At 43.9% G+C, this 19,666-nt stretch overlaps 1 protein-coding gene across 3 annotated transcripts in view; it reads left to right on the forward strand.

Moving 5' to 3' along the window:
- The window catches only part of SIDT1 (SID1 transmembrane family member 1), a 93,960-nt gene extending 83,391 nt beyond the window's left edge, over positions 1-10,569 (forward strand). For 2 of the 3 annotated variants that reach the window (XM_047724953.1, XM_047724955.1), the window contains 5 exons: positions 2,595-2,641; positions 5,721-5,826; positions 5,923-6,033; positions 6,888-7,001; positions 8,661-10,569. In XM_047724953.1, coding sequence (XP_047580909.1) covers positions 2,595-2,641; positions 5,721-5,826; positions 5,923-6,033; positions 6,888-7,001; positions 8,661-8,723 — 441 coding nt within the window. In that variant the 3' untranslated portion in view covers positions 8,724-10,569. Of the gene's footprint in view, positions 1-2,594; positions 2,642-5,720; positions 5,827-5,922; positions 6,034-6,887; positions 7,002-8,660 lie in introns of those variants that run through there. The other variant, XM_047724962.1, reaches the window with a different exon arrangement.
- Positions 10,570-19,666: the final 9,097 nt, after the last annotated feature.

Here is a 19,666-nt window from a genome sequence, read left to right on the forward strand (position 1 = left end):
ATTATTTCACTTGAGGAAAGGGAAGAGGCACTCGCTCCATAATTGTACCCAGACAGCAGGCACGAACCAGGCCTGTCCCAAGCAAACCCGGGCACCTATCACTCCAGTTGCTTTCCACAGGATACATTTGTTTGATTTTTATACCTTGTTTGACTTTTTTACAGTGGGCAAGAATATTCTTTCAAAATTGTGGTTATTCATTAGTGGCTGAAACACAAGTCCTAAAAATTCACCATTGTTCTCAGTATATTATACATTGCTCCATGGAGTAGAGGGATGGGGGCCCTGGTCCCAGCTCTATCTTGGCTGGTGGGCCAGCGACCTTAGGAAGGCCACATATGTCCCCTGAGTCACGGGGGACCTTTACAGCAGCAACTGGTGCTGCTGTTTGGGCTTGGCACACCAGAGTTCCCTAAGTACTTGCTAACAGTGTATGATCCCAGGATGTTTACATAAAGCAATATGAGAATATCTGAGGCATCTAGAGCTTGGGCAGGAGCTGTAGGCACCAAACCTACAGGGTTTTATTCATGTGAAAACTTAAAAATCCAGTAGGACCTGTGAGTCTTTGGGGAGTTAAGCATGCTTTAGCTGTGAACCGGGAAGAACAATTAACGTTTTGTTTGTTTGCTTGCTTACAGTAAGGGATACAGGCTGTCTTTTTTTTTTCCCCCCCAATAGACTATTTTTTTTAGAGCCGCTTTTTAGGATCCGCAAAAAATTGAGCCAAAAATACAGAGATTTCCCATCGATCCCTTCCCCCACCCATGCACAGCCTCCCCCACTATCCACACCCCCAACCAAAGCTGTACATTCGTTAGAATCAATGAACCTATATGAACACGTCATAATCATTCCGAGTCTGTAGTGTACATTCTTTGAGTTTTGACAAATTTGTAATGACAGGATTCACCATTGTAGTATCCTACAAAGTCGTTTCCCTGCCCTAAAAATCCCCTGGGTTCCACCTGTTCTTCCCACTCTCCCTCCCCTCTGATGCCTGGAAACCACTGATCTTTCTACTGTCTCCAAAGTCTTGCATTTGCCTGAACATCATATAGCTGGAATAATACAGATTTTAGCCTTTTCAGATTAGCTTCTTTCACTTATTAATAGGCATTTGAGATGTCTCCGTGTCTTTTCATGGCTCGGTAGCTCATTACTTTTCAGCACCAAATACCACTCCATGGTCTGGATGCATTACTACACTTTGTGTATCCATTCACTTGCCGAGGGACACTTGGTAATTTGGCACATACAAATAAAGCTGCTATAAAAATTGGAGCTCAGGGGTGTCTGGGTGGTTCAGTCAATTGAGCATCTGACTCTTGACTCAGCTCTGGTCTTGATCTCACGGTCGTGAGTTCGAGCCCCACATTGGGCTCTGCACTGGGCATGGAGCCTACTTTAAAAAAAAAATTTGTGCGCAGGTTTTTGTGTGGTCCTATGTTTTAGGGTGTTTTAAATTCTTTTGGACAAGTACCTAGGAGGGCAGTTTCTGGATCGTATGGCAAAACTATATATAGTTTTTGGGACGCCTGGGTGGCTCAGTTGGTTAAGCAGCTGCTCAGGTCATGATCCCAGCATCCTGGGATCGAGTCCCACATTGGGCTCCTTGCTCAGCGGGGAGCCTGCTTCTCCCTCTGCCTCTGCCTGCCATTCTGTCTGCCTGTGCTCGCTCTCTCTCCCTCTCTCTCTGACAAATAAATAAAATCTTTAAAAAAAAAAAGCTATATATAGTTTTCTAAGACACTGTCAAACTGTGTACAGTCCAAAGTGGCTGTACTATTGGGCATTCCCAGCAGCAGTGAATGAGCCTTCCTATTGCTCCACATCCATGCTAACATTTGGGGGGACCCATGTTTTAGCCTTTCTAATAGATGGATTCATTTTTTTTTAATGAAGATATTTCCTCCAAACTGGATGGATCACCCACAAAGACTGAGCATCGCCACTTTTAAATAGTCAGCAAAGCCATGCAAATTAAAGCATAATCAGAAACCACCTAAAAGTTTTGAGTTGTACGCAGAGGTGCAGGACCAGATTGTGAATGAATCCCTATCAGAGTCATTTTCCTCTGAGATGGACCTTTCCAATTTTTCCCACTAGTAGTGTCTTTAGTGTTGAATCTGTGTGATTAGAGATCAGGAGCCTGGGAACTTCAGGGCCTCCGTGGAGCCAGAGTAAGGGGTAGGAAACCAGTGCCTCCCAGGTGAGTCCCACAAACCACCACATGGCCCATGAAGTAACACAATGCCAGAGAAGATCAGCAGCTTAATGCTTTTTAACTACAGAGTCAGCTATAGACACTGCTCACTGAGAAGTGGGCCCCAGGTGCCCAGCTACCCTCAGCACTGTGGGGAATCAGTAAGAGTTCTGTTTACTGACCACATCTTTGATGCTGTTTCGTCTGCTCAGTCCCAGGACTTGTGGTTGGTTCTCATGGCGGGTTAGGGTCCGACTATCGGCACAGCTTTCTTAACGATGGAAACTCTTCCACCAGGCAATTGTTTTCCTGTAATAGATGTTTCCCAGGTGGTAGGTTAAAAAAAAAAGTGATGTGTGCAGCCTCTCATTTGATGTTTTCTTACCAGGACAGAATGGTGTTGCTCATCGTGGGGAATCTGGTGAACTGGTCTTTGTAAGTAGTCTTAGGAAGACAAGTCTTCTCTCTTCGTTGATGTCTAGAAAACTATGGTTTCGCTTTCCTTGGCTGTCATTTTTATAAAGAAATATGAAACTAAGGTGAGTGTAAGACTGTGCTTGCCCCAGGGACTTGAAAGAAAGGTAATTTTTCCTTCTGCAAAGAATGCACTAAGAAGCCTTGTGTAGTGACAGTGGCCTCTCTTCAGGCATTGAGTTGAGTTTAATGCACTGAATTCATTTGCTCAACAAGACCAACATCAAATTTGTTATCTGCATGGATAGACTATGCAGATAGTTAGACGATAGAGACTAAGCAAGTAGATGTAAAAATGAAGCATAGTTTTAAATTCTTATAGAACTCTCCATAAATGCTACCCAGCAGACATTTCCCTTTCTTACTGTGTGAGTGTGTGGAGGGGGGGTGTACAAGTCTCTTTCCTATTTCTTTCTTTCCCTGTAGTCTCAATCTTCCTACCATACCAATATCCTCCTTCTTTCCCTTCATTATCACCTTGGCCTTTTGTCTTCAAATGCCTTCAAAATAGAACAGTACAACAGACACATATTTTCTATCTATACTTTATACAACGTGTTCTCAACTTTAAAATGTGAATAAGTGAAATTAAAATGTGAATAATCCCTCCAAAAAAATCAGTAAATTTAATTGCTTTTATTTGTGGTTCTTAGATGATGTGCTAGAAATTTCAGCAACCTTTGATAGAAAGATGACTCCCTACCCCTGCCCCCCTTTAAGACATGAAAGGAATGGAAGAAGAGGCATTCCTCTTCAGGGGAAGCCATAATCTGGTCATGACAATTCAAAACTTATTTGGGGTAATGCTTCTGGAAAAATCTGCCCATAATGTTGTCACCCAGGGATTACCTCCAGGTAAGGTCTACACCTGTGAAGGTGTAGTGAAGGTCTACACCTCCTTTACATAGAGATACGTTGAGGTGGGTGATTCTTGGAGCTTGGTGCTCTTCCTGACCACTCTTTGGGGGCAGACTGCACAGTCCTGATGACTGCAAGAAAGGGTGCTGGGTGCTGGTAGGAGGAAAGGGACCAATTGCTTGATAACGAGTAACTGAAAACCAGTACTGACAATCACCTGGCTTGTCCCTGCCTCTCTGTAACCAAAACCAAACACATAATCTGCTCACAAGACAAGGTGAATGGCCTCTCTTTTCTTATACAGGAACTCTTTGGGCATCAAGGCCTGCAGGGATGAATGAGGTGTGATGACACACCAACACTAGGATAGCCTGGTAGGGGGTTACCGTCCTCTTCGTTCCTCCATCCTCAGTTTCTTGTGGACATTACAGGACATGGTGTCCTGTAAGTCATGGTATGACTTAATATGAATGTTATTTTAAAAGTAATCACTCTTATATGGTCATGAAGGATGGTGTGAGTCTGTGTACATAGAAAGAGAGAGATGTATGTACATATATATGTAAGTCCACAGACACACACAGAATGAGAGAGAGATAAACCAAATGTGGCAAATGCTAATAATGGGTGAATCTGAGTAAAAAGTATACAAGAGTTTTTGGTATATTGAAGAATTCAAATTCTGGGAGGAGGAAATTTCCTATATTATATAGAACAAAGTTGGTTGGAATACAAAGTGAACCAAAAGAAAGTCCATTAAGAACAGCTTTACACTTCAAATACTTCAGAATAAACTTTGAGATAGGAGGACCCTTTCACAGAAAACTTAATTAACCTTATTAGGAGACATAAAGGAAAACTTAATTGAACGAAGAGAGATGTCACGCCCTAGGTGAGAAGATCAGCTGTTGTAAAGATATTATTTCTCAAGTACATGCATAAATTTCAACTTAGAATTAAGTTAATAGGATTTTATTCTGAAATTATTTGCCTACTTAGCGTAAAATTTCCGAAGGTCTCCACAAAAGAAGATTAACAGAACAAAGGGCAGAGGAGTATAGTGACTAGTCCAGTTTTATCCAACAGAACTTTCTGGAGTGATATAAATGTTCTACATGGCATTGTCCCATACGGTAGCTGTCAGCCAAATATGGTTACTGAACACTTGAAATGTGGCTGGTGTGACTGAGGCACTGAATTTTCTATTTTATTTAATTGTCATTAATTTAGATATAAATGGCCACATGTAGCCACATACTGGGTAGTGTAAGCTAGCCTAATCAGATAATTTGAAATAGTCTAAAATAATAACATGGTGACCCAAAATTAGAAATTAGCAACAAATTAGTGAAGCAGTGTGGAGAGGATAGAAATCCAACTATGTTTGTGTACATGTCTATATTTATAAAAACAAGCTTTTCAAAACAAGGACATAGGAAGGGTCTTAAATAAAGAGTTTTCGTGTAGCTGAATAGAAATGTGGAACATGCTAAAGGCTCATGCTAAACCCCAACCAAAATAAACTTCAGTACTGGTTTAAAAACCATAGGCAGGGCGCCTGGGTGGCTCAGTGGGTTAAAGCCTCTGCCTTCAGCTCAGGTCATGATCCCAGGGTCCTGGGATCGAGCCCTGCATCAGGCTCTCTGCTCAGCAGGGAGCCTGCTTCCTCCTCTCTTCTCTCTGCCTGCCTCTCCCCTACTTGTGATCTCTCTCTGTCAAATAAATAAAATCTTTAAAAAATAAAAATAAAATAAAAATAAAAACCACAGGCAGAGAGCAAGAATTTGATAATGTGTGTCAAGGCAATTTTTGAGATAATTCTACTTCCAGTAATCTAGTCTAATGAATTAATCTTAAATGCAAAAAAAAAGAAAAAAGGAAAAAGAAAAAGAAGAAGAAAGAAAAGCGCGCTGTGTCTGAAGGGATTCAGTTAGTTGTTGAGGTGTTCTTTAGAATAATGAAAAGCTGCAGGACGCCTAGGCCCGAAAGATGATTGTGGTACCTCCACTTATGGGACTCTTACAATCATCAAAAATGCCAGGTCTGAAAGAGGTGTCGTAATTTATGGAGGTTCAAGCTTTTTTTAATCACCCTCCTCCCCAAAATACAAGCGGGGAGTGAAGAAGCCAAGAAAGTTACGAATCCGCCTTGATGCCTACAAAGTCATTCTCCTTACACCCAGCGCGCTCTTTGGACTGGTCTATCGGCCCAGGGACTTCGCTTCCTACATGCTGGGGATCTTCATCTGTAACCTGCTGCTCTACCTGGCCTTTTACATCATCATGAAGGTAAGAGTGGGCACTGGGGGTCCGCCCCCACCCTGGCAGCCCTGGGGCGCATGCACGCAGGACCCCAGCAGGGCAGCATCTACTTCCCACCCACAGCTTCGAAGCTCCGAGAAGCTCCTTCCGATCCCGCTCTTCTGCATCGTGGCCACAGCTTTGATGTGGGCCGCCTCGCTGTACTTTTTCTTCCAGAATCTCAGCAGCTGGGAGGTAAGAGGGTGGTTTTCTTGGCCAAGGAAATGTTCTCCCTCCATCTTGCCTCCCGGACCTTCCTACCTCCCTCTCTTCACACACTTGTGGTTGTTTGTCTTTGAAACGGAAGCTTTTTCTGAGAGAGATCGTGTAGAACTGATCTTCATTACATGTCGTGGGACGATCCCACCCACACCCCCCGTGATGTTTAATGTGTGTAAAAACCTTGTTGCGTGCGTGTTCTTCTCCTAACCCGCATCCATAAACGGATCCTCAGCTGTTGGCCTTTGTAAATCCGTGGCACAGAGAGGAGAGCAGAGGCCTGGGAACCCAGGATTGTACCCGGTAACAGAGAGGAGGCCTTCACTCTCCACCACCACAATCGATTTTAGAACATTTCCATCACCCCAGAAAGCCAGCCTGGACCCATTAGTTGCCGCTCCCCATTTCTCCCTCACGCCTTGGCCATAGGCAACCACTAATCTCTCTCTATAGCTCTGCCTGTTCTGGATATTTCTTACCCATTTATCATGCAGCATGTGCCTTTGAGTCTGGCGCAGGCACTCATCCATGGGGTCGCATGTGTCCGTAGCCATCTCTTTTTATTGCTGAATAACACTCCCTTGTGTGGAGACAGCGCTCCTCCTCTCTCATCAGTCACCGGACATGTGGATTGTTCCCATTCTTTGGCTCTTGCAAATGCAGCCGTGGTGAATATGGTGTACGTGTTTTTGTGTGGACTCCTGTGGTTTTGGAAGCTTACTTTTGGAACCAGGCATCCAGTAGTGTCTTCGTAGCTTTCTGGATGTTCGGCCCTCTAAAAAGTTGAACTGTGGGAAGGCTCACCCACATCCTGTCTCACCTTCCTCCAGGGCACCCCAGCCGAATCCCGGGAGAAGAACCGGGAGTGTATCCTGATGGATTTCTTTGATGACCATGACGTCTGGCACTTCCTCTCTGCCACTGCTCTGTTCTTCTCATTCTTGGTGAGTTGATAAATACTTTTTTTAAAGAAATATACTTTTTTAAAAAGATTTTGCTCATTTATTTGGGAGAAAGAGAGTGAGCAAGAGAGAAATGGAGGAGGGGGAGAGGCAGGGGAAGAGGGAGAAGCAGACCCCCTGCTGAGCAGGGAGCCCCACTCAGGACTGGATCCCAGGATCCTGAGATCATGACCTGAGCAGAAGGCAGACATTTAACTGACTGAGCCACCCAGGCGCCCCTAAAAATACCTTTTGGTTAATTTCTTCTTTCTTCACATCCCATACGTTTTTTCTTTTTCCCCCTCTTCCTTACCCTTTTGTATTTCTCTCGTACTTCCCTTTCCAGTTCCTCATTGTAATTCAGTATACAGACGATTTTTTTTTCTCCTTCAGTTAGAGCTTTGTTTTCCTTTTCCTTTTACTCCCGAATATTTTAAGACAGAGTGACAAAATGATTTTTCTTAAATGCCCCTGGTCCGGACTGAATTTGTTGTTAGAACTCGCATGGCATGAATCGCCCCAAAAATCACTTTGGCATTCACTCACATTCGGGTGACATTAGATAATTCCTCCCTGTGCTGCCCTCACACTCCTCCTCCTCTTCCAGTCTCACTGAATATCTTACAGATATTTTACAAATTCCTAGCGTACTCAGGGGAGCAGCCCAGGCCTCTGCTGCTTCTCACCAGTCTCCCCAGACCTCTCCTGTAATCCCTCCATTTCTTGCGACCCAAAACACCTTTCCAGAAGCTGTGCATATACTAACAACCTTGGATGATCACTCCTGGCATCGATTCATCCTCATTTACAAATTTTTCCAAATTAAAACTCCGCAGTGCCTGGACACAGATTCAGCCGGCAAAACAACGCGGCGAAGGAGACCTGTGCCTCTGGCACTCCCCGAGGTGCGGGCGCTGCGGCTGCACTGTCTCGCGAGCGGAGCGGGGCTGCCCCCTGGTGGTTAGCTGGGGAAGTTCAACAATCCGCATAAACCTCGTTCCTCGTGACTTTTATTTCTGATGAACACTTTCATTAGAGAAAAAGAGATAAACAAAAGTGGGGTGAAAGTTTCCACGCGAAGAAGTGATGGCAGAGGGAACTAAAAATGGAGGATGGGTGTGCATTACTTATATAGCCATACTCTATATGCAATAAGACTTCCTTTCCTCTAGATCATAAGCCAAATGTCCCTAAGTGATAACTTCCCTGGCCACCCTATTAGCACTTTTTTTTTACCTTTCCTCACCCCATAGTTCTTGTGTCCCCTCCGTAGTCTAATTTTCATTACTGTTTTTATTGCATATTATTACCCAGTACACCATACTTAGCTCACCTCATTAGCATGCTATACTGTACTCAGGTATTTGCTTCACGTCTGCAGTTGTCTCTCAAATGTAAGCTCCAGAAGGGCTGGAAGTTTTGTCCCTTGTGTTCCAAACTATATCTCTGGCATTTAGAATAGCACACCATAGACCCCCGATAAACATTTGAATTAATACATGAATTATGTAATCCTAATAATCACCTGTAGAGAGCGCTGCATTGCAGAAAGCTGTAGAGGACAGAAAGGCAAGTAAGGGGTAAGAGCCAGCCTGTGTGGGTAGGTGCTTACCCCGGCTGTGACTGTGCAGCTCCATCATCTCTCTGCCTCTCTCGTTCCAGGTTTTGTTAACCTTGGATGATGACCTAGATGTGGTCCGGAGAGACCAGATCCCTGTCTTCTGAGCCTCCAGCTTTAAGAGAGGGAGAGGGAGCAGTCGATCTTGGTGCTGTTTCATGAAAATACAGGGACTGCAGCAAGTCCAAATTGCACCACTGCCAAATGCTCCACTCCCCCTCTGTCAAGTCAGTTCTGTGCGCATTCCCCCAGGAAGGTGAGGGGCTGGAGGGAGACTCAAGCCTGCGAGCAGGGCAGCAGAAGAGAAGCCATGCGTATGGCCAGAGGCAAGCCCTGAAGAGTCAAGGGACTCCCATCCCCTGTTGTGTGCAGCCCTGACATGGACGAAAGCTGCATCCAAGTCAACTCACTGTCTTGGGACCTCTCCCACCCCCACGAGATTTACCAGCTAGGGGGAGCTACACTGCCCTCTTCATCCAGCTGCCTCCAGGCCCAGAGAGGCCAGCAGCTTGGGTCTCCTGCTCAGACTTGAGGTGACCCCCTCTGCACCTCCACATGTTGCTCTACACATCCCAGAGCACCAGCTTGCTCCTCCGAGGTCCAGGGACGACGGAGAATCCTCAGAGTCCGGTGGAGGGCTGAACCCAAGCCCTACCCAACTGGGATAGTTCTTTTAGTAGGACCAGCTAATCACCTCCTTGGAAGGAATGCTGTATGTGTCTCCCAGGCTCCTGACCCCGTTAGAAAGGCTCTGGATTGGGCTTTGTCACACAGTTGTTCTCACAGGTGACTGTCTCTGGGCCCAAGTCTTGGGTGCTTACCTACTTCTGTGTCTTCATCTCACTGCTGTGTGTTGACCCCACGACTCAGGCTCTTCTCTCTCGGGAAGGCTCTATTACCCCATTAGCTCCAAGGCAGAAGGGGAAACAGGAAAAACTCTTCTAGCCTCAGGAATGAGAGGATTGACAGATAGGCCGAGAGACTGGTGACATCGGCATCAAGCAAACAGACCTCACCCTAAGGACGTGGCTCCCAGGGCAAATGCAGCAAAGGCGAAATTGCTTTCTCGTGCCTCCAATTCAGACAGCTAAATTCTGGGCCCACATCACCTGTGGGGAATAAATCATTGCTCTAATCAGGGGCACTGCACTGGGGGGTCCTCCACCACCAACCAAACCCCCTGTCACTTTCTGCAGATCAGGGGCTCCAGATTTTCTCCCTGGAGCTCTCTAGAAATAATTCTTGGGGTGAACTCATTTTACTCATCCTCTTGAGTTGCAAAGAGCAAGCCGATTGAGGACTGCCTTTTGTTTGCACCTGATTTTCATTCTCTCCCAGCAAGATGTGACAGAGCTCAGCCACCCACTTCTCTCACACTGTCCGGCAACTCTGCCCCTGACAAGCCCCATCTGGACCAAGCACCCTCATTACCTGGAGTAAGATGTAATCAGAAAATAGACATACAAATGTGTACCCCATATATATTTGCCTGTAAAACTGAAGTCACCTGTACCCCCTGCTTTCTTGATCATTCATTAGAGAAATGGATTAGGTGTCCTTTAAAAAAAATTATTCTGTCTCTAAAATATTTGCATAATGTCCAAAAATCACATTTTGGAAGTTTGAAAAGTTTAACAACGCAAAGATGCTTTTAATGGAACTTTCTGTGATTTACTTTTCCTAAAGTGGCCCCAAATTCATATTTGGTTTTCTGCTTTTCTTTATTCCTTAAAAACTGTTGGCTTCCATAGGCCATACGAAGACCACCTATTAAATGGTGGTGTTAGTCTAAGATCTAAACAAATCTCAAATCTGTTTAACTATGGTGTATTTGACCTAATTCTTTTATTTTAATGGATGGTTTCAAAAAAAAAAAAAAGATGCACTAAGAAAATGTGGACAAAGTCTGTTCGAGTGGCCCTGTGGCCCAAAGTGAATAAATTGTGAGATGCATTACCCGTGCAGTTGCTTGTTTGGGGAATGTGTCAGGTGGGGCTGCCGTGTGCTTGACTGTGTTCCAATCGTGTCTGTATTGTGCTGTGAACTCACACACCGTGGTTAGTTCTTTTCTCTTCAGCAGGACTAAAAACCCAGACCAAGCCCGCCCTTAGAGTCCTCAATTCCTCACGCACTTGTTGCTATTGCTTTCTACAATGGCAACGTTGTGGCCGGAGGACATGAGAAGGTCATCCGACAGCATCCGTGGGATTAATAGGAATGGGGTGGGGGGCGGGGGGCAATTGGAGCTTTTCACAGCCCAACGGGCCCCCGTCCACAGCTTGCGCCTGTGCCCATGGACGTTGCTTTTTAAAGAGAAGTGAAGGTAACTCTGAAAGCCAAGTTCAGCCGGAGGTAACCGGAGAAAACAGTCACTGTGAAGAGGCTTTTGGCAGAGCAGGCACAGAAGTAATCAGAGGAGGTCAGCGGGATCAGGACAGACATGTGGCGGCCAGAGGAGCAAAGCTGTGCACAGAAAAAAAAGGACCTCTTCACACCTCTGACGAATGCTGGAGAGGCGAGTCCACCTGTTGACATTGCGTGGTTGAGGGATTAGCCCGGTTTTATTTTAGCAGCAGGAGAAGCTGGTGGAAAACCAGAGTCTATCTGGGGAAGGGACTTTCGGTGACTGCAGGAGCTCACCCAACCAGCTCCCCAGGGAAGAGAAAGTGGCAGCTGCTTCCTTGAGAGCTCTGACCAGCCACCAGAATGTTCTGTGGGGTCACCAAATGCATGGGTCAGCAAGTCTGACAACCTCCAAATATTTCTCCTTCCGGGAGATAGTGTCTCTTTGTAAAGCTTGGGAGAAAGGGAGAAACAAAGATAAACATTATTCATGGAAAGGACAGTGGAGTCTGAGAAAGATTCTGGAGCCTGATTTTAGACCAAATATGTTCACATGCTCACTTTGTGACCTGGGGCAAGTCGCTGGAACTCTCTGATCCTCTCCTATCACGCCCGCTACGTGAGGGAGACAGAAGTGGAGATGTGCAGAGCCCCGAGGGCAGTGCAGGGACAGAGGATGGTGTCATCTACCCCCGTGAACCCCACAGGGGGCAGCCTCTCCACCAGGATGGCCTCTCTCTCCTCTAGGTGCTGTTCACTGAAACCTGCTGTTCCGTTTCCTGTCCTCAGTTCCAGGAGGCCCTGAAGGCAGTCTGGGGGCCTCTTTGCCTTCAGAGATACTGTCCAGATTTATCAAATCTCCCAGCCCTGGGGCCCCCTTGCCCTTTGCTGCTGCACGTCACTGTCTCTGGCTCTTAATGCTCTTACTCCAACTCCAATGAAAAATCACTCCCAAAGTTAGGCCAAGTGGAAAATCCAGCTCTGTGGGTCACACCTCATTACCTCCACCTCTGCCCTGGGAATCTCAAAGAAAACCTGGATTTGCTCCTTTTTCGAGTAGCTGTTCCTACTATCGTTCAGGGAAAGCCCTGTGCAAACGTTCCCCTCACCCTCCCCGCCCCCTCAACAAATGCTCCGGAGGGAAAGCCTGGAGGGTCATCCCACATGAAGAGGGGCTTCAGCCTTTGGGAAAGAGAACTGGCCCCAGAAAGAAGCAGGAGAAGCTCATCCAGGTTTTGAAACGACTAATATCGCTGGTGAAACTAAGGAAAAGCATTGTGAGTAAAGATGCGATCTGCCCTGCCTGAGAAATGTAAAAAGCCTTGGTTAGCATGATTCTGCCCAGTTTGTGACAGGTTTCTTTGTGGTGGTTGTCAACGCTGTTTGGTGGAGACGGGATATATTGGGTGACTAGGTTTTATTGTCCCCTCAATATTAAATTGTCCCCTCAATATTATCCCCTCACTATTGCCAATGAGGTAAACCTTGGTGCTTAACACATGTGAATTCAAATAAGCTTCGTGGAACTCACAGATCAGCCTTCCCCATGAGTTTCCATCAGGGCCGTAGTAATAGTTTTGCTTGGACGGGATCCTCTGCGAGAAGAGACCTCCTACCCTGTGAGCTCCAATGGCGGATTTTGTACAGTTTTCCCTCAAGGGTGGTCTTGCTGTTCTTACTGATGCACAAGGAAGACTAAGTGGTTACCATTGTTCACATAGAATTACCCCTTGTTCTTTCCAACCTCAGGGAAATGGACTCTACCTTCTTCCTAAATATCCCTAGAATAGGAGATTTTATCATCTTCCCTAAATTTCAAATTTTTAAAAATTTTATCATTTTCCCTAAACTTCAAATTTTAAAAAATTTGTTTGGCTCTGTCCTATGTCCTTTTTGTCACCTGAAAGTTTCTGTCATCTCAGATTTACACATTTCGCTAGAGATGAAAAATAATTAACCACCATATTTTATACATAGAATAGCCTTGAAGTCGTATCACCTCTCAGTCAAGAGCTAAACAAAGTCTAGGTGTTTTATCTCTTGTTCAGCATTATAGTTCTGATTTAGAAAATAAGAGATTCAAACAGTGAAAGATTTTCAAGTCTGGGCAAGAGAAGTCTGACACCAATCCCACTATGGTTCGCTCCTGGGGCCCTCCTCTGCCCTATCTCCCCACCTTCTTTATGAATTAGGACTCTAAATTTTTAAGTGACTATCAAGTTATCCAAAATAATTCAAAAGCTCTCTATAACATTGCCATCACAGAAAAAAGTTGATTTGCATTTTATGATCTTTATTATATAAAGATCATAATATATATTTATGATCTATATTATTATGTTGCCTATCTGAGCTTTTCATAAGGCTCAGTACCCAGTCTTAGGCAGGCCCCTTTGGGGAAGAGGACAAATTCAGACCTGAGGCTCACTCTGCTTGTCTCTCAACATAGGACACCTGATAAAATAACCTACTTGTCAAAGGATCCATTTCTCTTTTAACCTTTCCTTCCTCACCTCTTCTCTGTCCACTTACATAGAGTCTGAAATACTGCTTTGGCTAAGAGTCAATCAGAAGTACACAGGCCAGACTCTGTGTGGAGGTGGACACAGCAATCGACAAACACACAATCTCTTCCGTCATAGGATCCGGGGACCAAAAGGGAAGATGGACATGAAGCACATCCTCACAATCTGTCAGTTAAGTGGGCCAAGCTCTCCAACAAGAGAGTGGTCTTCTGAGAATCTTATCATTAGATCCAAACCAGAAAAAAGTCCAAATTAGCACCAGCAATGTTTATCCCCAGATGTGAAGTCCTAAACTTGCTGCTGATACAACGTAGCTTCTCTCCTGCTTGAACTGACCACCTCCAGTTTTTCATAAGGAAAATGAAAGTCCCAATTTCAGTCTTAGTGGATAACAGAGATCCAGAGAGAGAGTTGGAGTGGGGATCATCTCAATCCATTCTCGAGGAAGCAAAAACTGCTCCAACTCCCTAATTCTGAGGAACTGCAATGACCCATCCCTCACTGCTTTAGGACAAGCAGGAGACTGAGCTTCTCCACCTGCCCTTTTAGCGGAGCCTTGTTGTTGGAAACCATTGCCTTCCCACCTCAAACGCTAGAATCTTCAAGTCTGCAGAACTGATCATTACAACAGATCATTTGGCATCAGGTATCGTGTCAAGGGTTTTATGTACATTACCGTCTTTAATCCTGAACCCCACCTCCCTGTAAAGGAGGCAGCGCTATTACATTTGCCAGATGGAGAAACTGACACTCCAGTCACTGTTGTCTAGATGAAGTGAATGGTGCCAAAACCTGGGTTCTTAGTCTGAAATGAGTAGCTTGGGTACAGAGATCAGAGAAAGGGAAGACAGACTGTGTTGTAAGGAAAGCTCTACTCTCATGTATGTGTGTGTCTATACGTGCAAACCATGTAGCCTAGAATTGTGTAACTATTGAACACCTTAACAAAAAGAGAAGGTTTCAGCAAAATTCAGAAGATGCATGTCTGTTACATAAACCTGAGTAACAATGAAACCTACCATGCTTTAGGAAAGCCAACGGATAAAACCACGGGTTTGGATCACTGTGGCTCGCTTAAACTGGAACAGCTGGATTCATGGGAGGGCTGTTGCTTCAGCCTCTGAGGTTGTAACGTTAAAAACCAAAGTCCATTTTATAAATTCAAAGATTGTACTTGGCAAAGGGCTACAGGCCCAAAGATCCATTTTAAATTAAAATACATGTTTTTCATAAGGTGTCAGCTCTCCACTGGAAGCCTACTGGGTCAGAAACACAATTAACAATGGAGAGAAAGCAGAGGCATGCAGTCGGTTTCTGTTTCCTAAAAAACATTCACAGACTCAAAAAATCGCCACATCAAAAAGTCCTCCAAATCTGCCTCTCAGACGGATCAATGCTGGTCTGGTAGATCAGGCAGAATTCACCACTCCTGTCAACAGCTGAACCATCTTCCGACGTGGGGACGGGGCCCATCTCTCCCTTTCTAGAAGGGAGTGGTTTCATCTCACCAAACAGAGGAATAGGAAGGAGACTGCGTTGAACTGGAGAATCAGCATTCTCCACTGGAAATAAGTGATAGTAGTGGTAAATGTTTAAATGTGTCCTGAAATAAGAGCAAAAATAACATGACTTGGTTTGCGACACTGATATACTAACCAGTGTTCTTCTCCTATCCTAAGCTGTCTGTTGGGCTACTCAGCAGCATTTTAAAAAAATGGGATTTAACCTAATCAAATCATGAGTTCCCAGAAAACCTCCCTGAAGCGGCAAGTTCTCCACCATCACAATTTGGATTCAGCCTCTTTCCAAACCACAGATCTGAATATGATTAAGACAATGTACAAAAACAAAACCCGACCTGCTCAGCCCAAACTTAGTTAAAGGCTGGGTTTTCATTATCTTCCCTAAAATCTGGGACTTACTGGATCGTGGGAACACGGGTGGCACATTGATACCAGTGAGCCAACCTACCAGACTTCTCAACTTATGTAGGCAGTAAATTAGCATTATGGCCTTAATTTCTTTTTTTTTTTAAAGATTTTATTTATTTGACAGAGATCACAAGTAGGCAGAGAGGCAGGCAGAGAGAGAGAGGGGAGGGGTAAGCAGGCTCCCTGCTGAGCAGAGAGCCCGATGCGGGACTCGATCCCAGGACCCTGGGATCATGACCTGAGCTGAAGGCAGAGGCTTTAACCCACTGAGCCACCCAGGCACCCACATTATGGCCTTAATTTCTCACAGAAAGAAGAGGTCAAAGGGGCTGTTGACATTGACCAACACACTGTAGTCTAGTATTCCCTGCATTTCAGTGTCCTGAGTAGGGGAGATAGAGGCAAGGAAGGTCCTGGAAAATAACTGGCCTCTTTACATTCAAATATTCCTTTGCAACTGTGTGAAAACTTTCAAATATCAAACCTCTTTCATCCCTCACATGAACTGTGTGAGGTAGGATAGATAATGTTCCAACTAATAAACTAAGACCTCTTGCCCAAAGTCTTGCAGCCTGGTAACAGGAGCCAGATACAAAATAATGCCATTGCCTTTTCTTTGTCTAAAGAACGACAGTAAAATAGCTTTTAGATTTTACTGATTCAAGAAATTGACCAAGAGAAAACCAACATCAGTTCAGATTTCCGTAGACCATTTTTTCTTAACTTTTTATTGAGACACGTGTAAACTATATCACGTAATGCACGTAAACTATATTATGTAACACACGTATGTGCACATGTGCACATGCGTATGCACTAATGTAACCAGCACCCACCCTGAGATTCAAAAGGTTTCCCACATCCTTGTGCCTGATCCAAGTCAAATCCCTGCCCCAGAGATAACCACTGTTCTGGCTTTTCTCCGTATAGACAAATGTTGCCTGTTCTTGAACTTCATATATGTGGAATTCTGCAGTATATGCTCCTTCTCATCTGGCTTCTGTCATTCAATATGTCTGTGAGATTCATCCATGTAAAAAAGAGGAGGCTGCGACATTTGTGATATCATAAATGGACGTAGAGGGCGTTATGCTAAGTGAAATAGGTCAAACAGAGAAAGACAAATATATTATTTCATTCACATGTGGAATCTAAAACAAAACAAAAGCAGAATCAGCTAACTACAGGAAACAAACAGATGGTTACAGAGAGGAGACGGGGAGGGGGAGGGGTAAATGGCCGAAGGGGAGTGAGAGATCCAGGCTTCCAGTTATGGAATGAATAAACCGTGAAGACAAAAGGGAAAATACAGGGAATATAGTCAGTGGTATTGTAATAACATTGTATGGTGACAGATGGTAGCTACACTTGTGGCCAGTATAGCATAATATAAAAAGAAGTTGAATCATTATGTTGTACCCTGAAACTAATGTAACATCATGTGTCAACTATACTCAAATAAAAAGAAATTTTTTTAAAGAACGCAATGACTATTAGCACAGTAGTGGTGCCACTGCCTTGATTTGTGCTAAAGCCCCAACAGTTTCACACACCATCACTTTTGCAACATCAGCGTGAATACCAATGCAGTTATGGCATGTCACACCTTAGCACTATCATAAACATGACTATGAGGGGCGCCTGGGTGGCTCAGTCATTAAGCGTCTGCCTTCAGTGCAGGTCATGATCCCAGGGTTCTGGGATCGAGTCCCGAATCGGGCTCTCTGCTAGCAGGAAGCCTGCTTCTGCCTCTCCCACTCCCCTACTTCTGTTCCCTCTCTTGCCGTCTCTCTCTCTCTCTCTGTCAAATAGATGGAAACTTAAAACCAAAAAAAGAAGAAAAGAAAATCTTTAAAAACAATAATAATAACATTGACCTCACAGATTCCCTAAGCTCAGAGAGCCCCAGAGTCCTGGGGCCTACGTTTTAAGAACCACTACCCCAGAAGTTGTAGTGTTCTACCTTTTACATTTAGGTCTGTGACCCAACTTGAATCAATTTTTGTATATAGTGTGAAATAGAGATGCCCAGGATTTTTTCCCCCTCCATACTGATATCCAATTGCTACAGCCCTATTTACTGAAAATACCACCTTTTACTCACTGAAATCCAACTGGCACCTTTGTCATCAATCAAGAGACTCTAACATGTACTCTATTTCTGAGATTTCTGTTCCTTCCCATTGGTCTACTATTTTTTCCTTGTGCCAATATCATACTGTTTTAAGTGTTGGAGCTTTATAGTGAGCTTTCGATCTTTTTTATTGAGATATAATTGACCTATTACATGAGTTTCAGTTGTACAACAAACTGATTTGATATTCGTATCCTTTATTCTGCCAGCAGTGTTGTATAGTTTTGGGTCAGTAGCTTTATTCTTTGGTAACACACTGGTCAGCAACATCAAAAAAATGTTGACTATATTGGTAAATAATGATCATCTTTGTCTTGTTCCTAACTTCAGGGGGAAGTCACTAAGTATAATATAAGCTGCAATTCTGTGTTTGGTGTTTTGTTTGGGTTGTAGATACAATTCGTCACTTAGAATGTTCCCTTCTCTTCCTATTTTGTTTAGCTTTTTTACCATGAATGGATGCTGAATTTTATCAACGGTTTGAGTGTACATGTTTTTTTTCTCCTTTATTCGGAGACAGTGAGTGCATAAATTGATTTTAAAACGTTAAACCTACATTCCTGAAATAAACCCTGTTAGGTCATAATTCATAATTCTTTCCTTGTATCACTAGATGCAATTTGCTGACATGTTCTTTAGAATTTTCACATCTATGTTCATAAGAATACTGACCTATACTTTTCTTTTACCCTAATGTTGTGACAGGTTTGGTATCAAGGTTACGTTAACTTCCTAAAACAAGTTTGTAAGTGATCCCTCTAACTCTATTTCATGAGTTTGGGTAGATCAGTGTTATTTCTTCCTTTAACATTTAGAAGAATTTTTCACTAAAATCACTTGAGCTTTTGAGTTATCTTTGTGGAAAGATATTTATTTTTGTGGAAAGACCTTTAAAAGAACAGCTTGATTGAGATATGGGAATAAATGATCTCTAACCTCCTCATTTTACCCATTTTAATATTAGAATATAGTTTATTCATTCGTAAAACCAAAACTTCATGTGTGAGATAAACACCTGAGTATCTACTATTCAGTTCAATGGAACATACCAGTGCTTGAAGTACCCCTACTTGATACAATCCCCCTCCCTCCTTTCCTAAGAAGCACCCATTATCCCGAACTTTGGGTTTATCATTTCCTTAATTTATGATTTTTATCATATCTGTAAGCATCCTTGAGCAATAAATTGTTTGATTTATAGGCATTTAATCTTATGTCACTTTATGCTGTTCAAACTCCCCTGCAACTAATTTTTCCCTTCAAACTTCAGGCTTGTAAAATGTAATCAAGTTGGGGGCACCTGGGTCGCTCAGTTGATTAAGCTTCCAACTCGATTTTTTTTTTTTAAAGATTTTTATCTATTTATTTGACAAGTAGGCAGAGAGGCAGGCAGAGAGAGAAGGTGAAGCAGGCTCCCGGCTGAGCAGAGAGCCCGATGCGGGGCTCGATCCCAGGACCCTGAGATCATGACCTGAGCTGAATGAAGGCAGAGGCTTAACCCACTGAGCCACCCTTCCAAGGTGCCCCTTCCAACTCGATTTTGGCTCAGGTCCCGATCTCAGGGTCATGATTTCGGGGTCACGAGATCGAGCCCTCTGCTGAGCTCCGCACTCGGTGCAGGTCTGCTTGTCCCTCTCCTGCTCCTGCTCCTTCTCCTCCTCTCTTCCTCCTCCTGCTCCCATGAGCTCTCTCTCTCTCAAATAAATAAAATCTTCAAAAAAACATGTAACCAAGCTGATGTGGATAGCTGTAATGAAAGACCCATTTTTTGTTCCAAAGTTCTGTGCCTCAGTTTCCTCCACTATAAATACACGAGGAGGAGCTTAGCTTCATCATCTGTCAGTACTCTTCCAGATCTGAAAGTCCAGTTTTACTTTTAACAGTAGGTACAGAGTGTATAGTTTGCCCTAACAGTATGGTGCTCGTCATAATTATAATTTATTTGAGGTTGACTCTTTGATCAGGAACACGGTTCCCATGGGAAATGTGTCATGGTATCATTTTCAGACATTTCAGCAAAATTGGAAGATTACTCGAGTAGAAAACTTTGGTATGCAAGACAAGTCATTTTAATACCAGGTTTGAGGCAGCACATGCAATGGTTAGAAAAGACAGAA

This window comes from Lutra lutra, chromosome 1 (assembly GCF_902655055.1).
Source record: "Lutra lutra chromosome 1, mLutLut1.2, whole genome shotgun sequence".
NCBI lineage: Eukaryota > Metazoa > Chordata > Mammalia > Carnivora > Mustelidae > Lutra > Lutra lutra.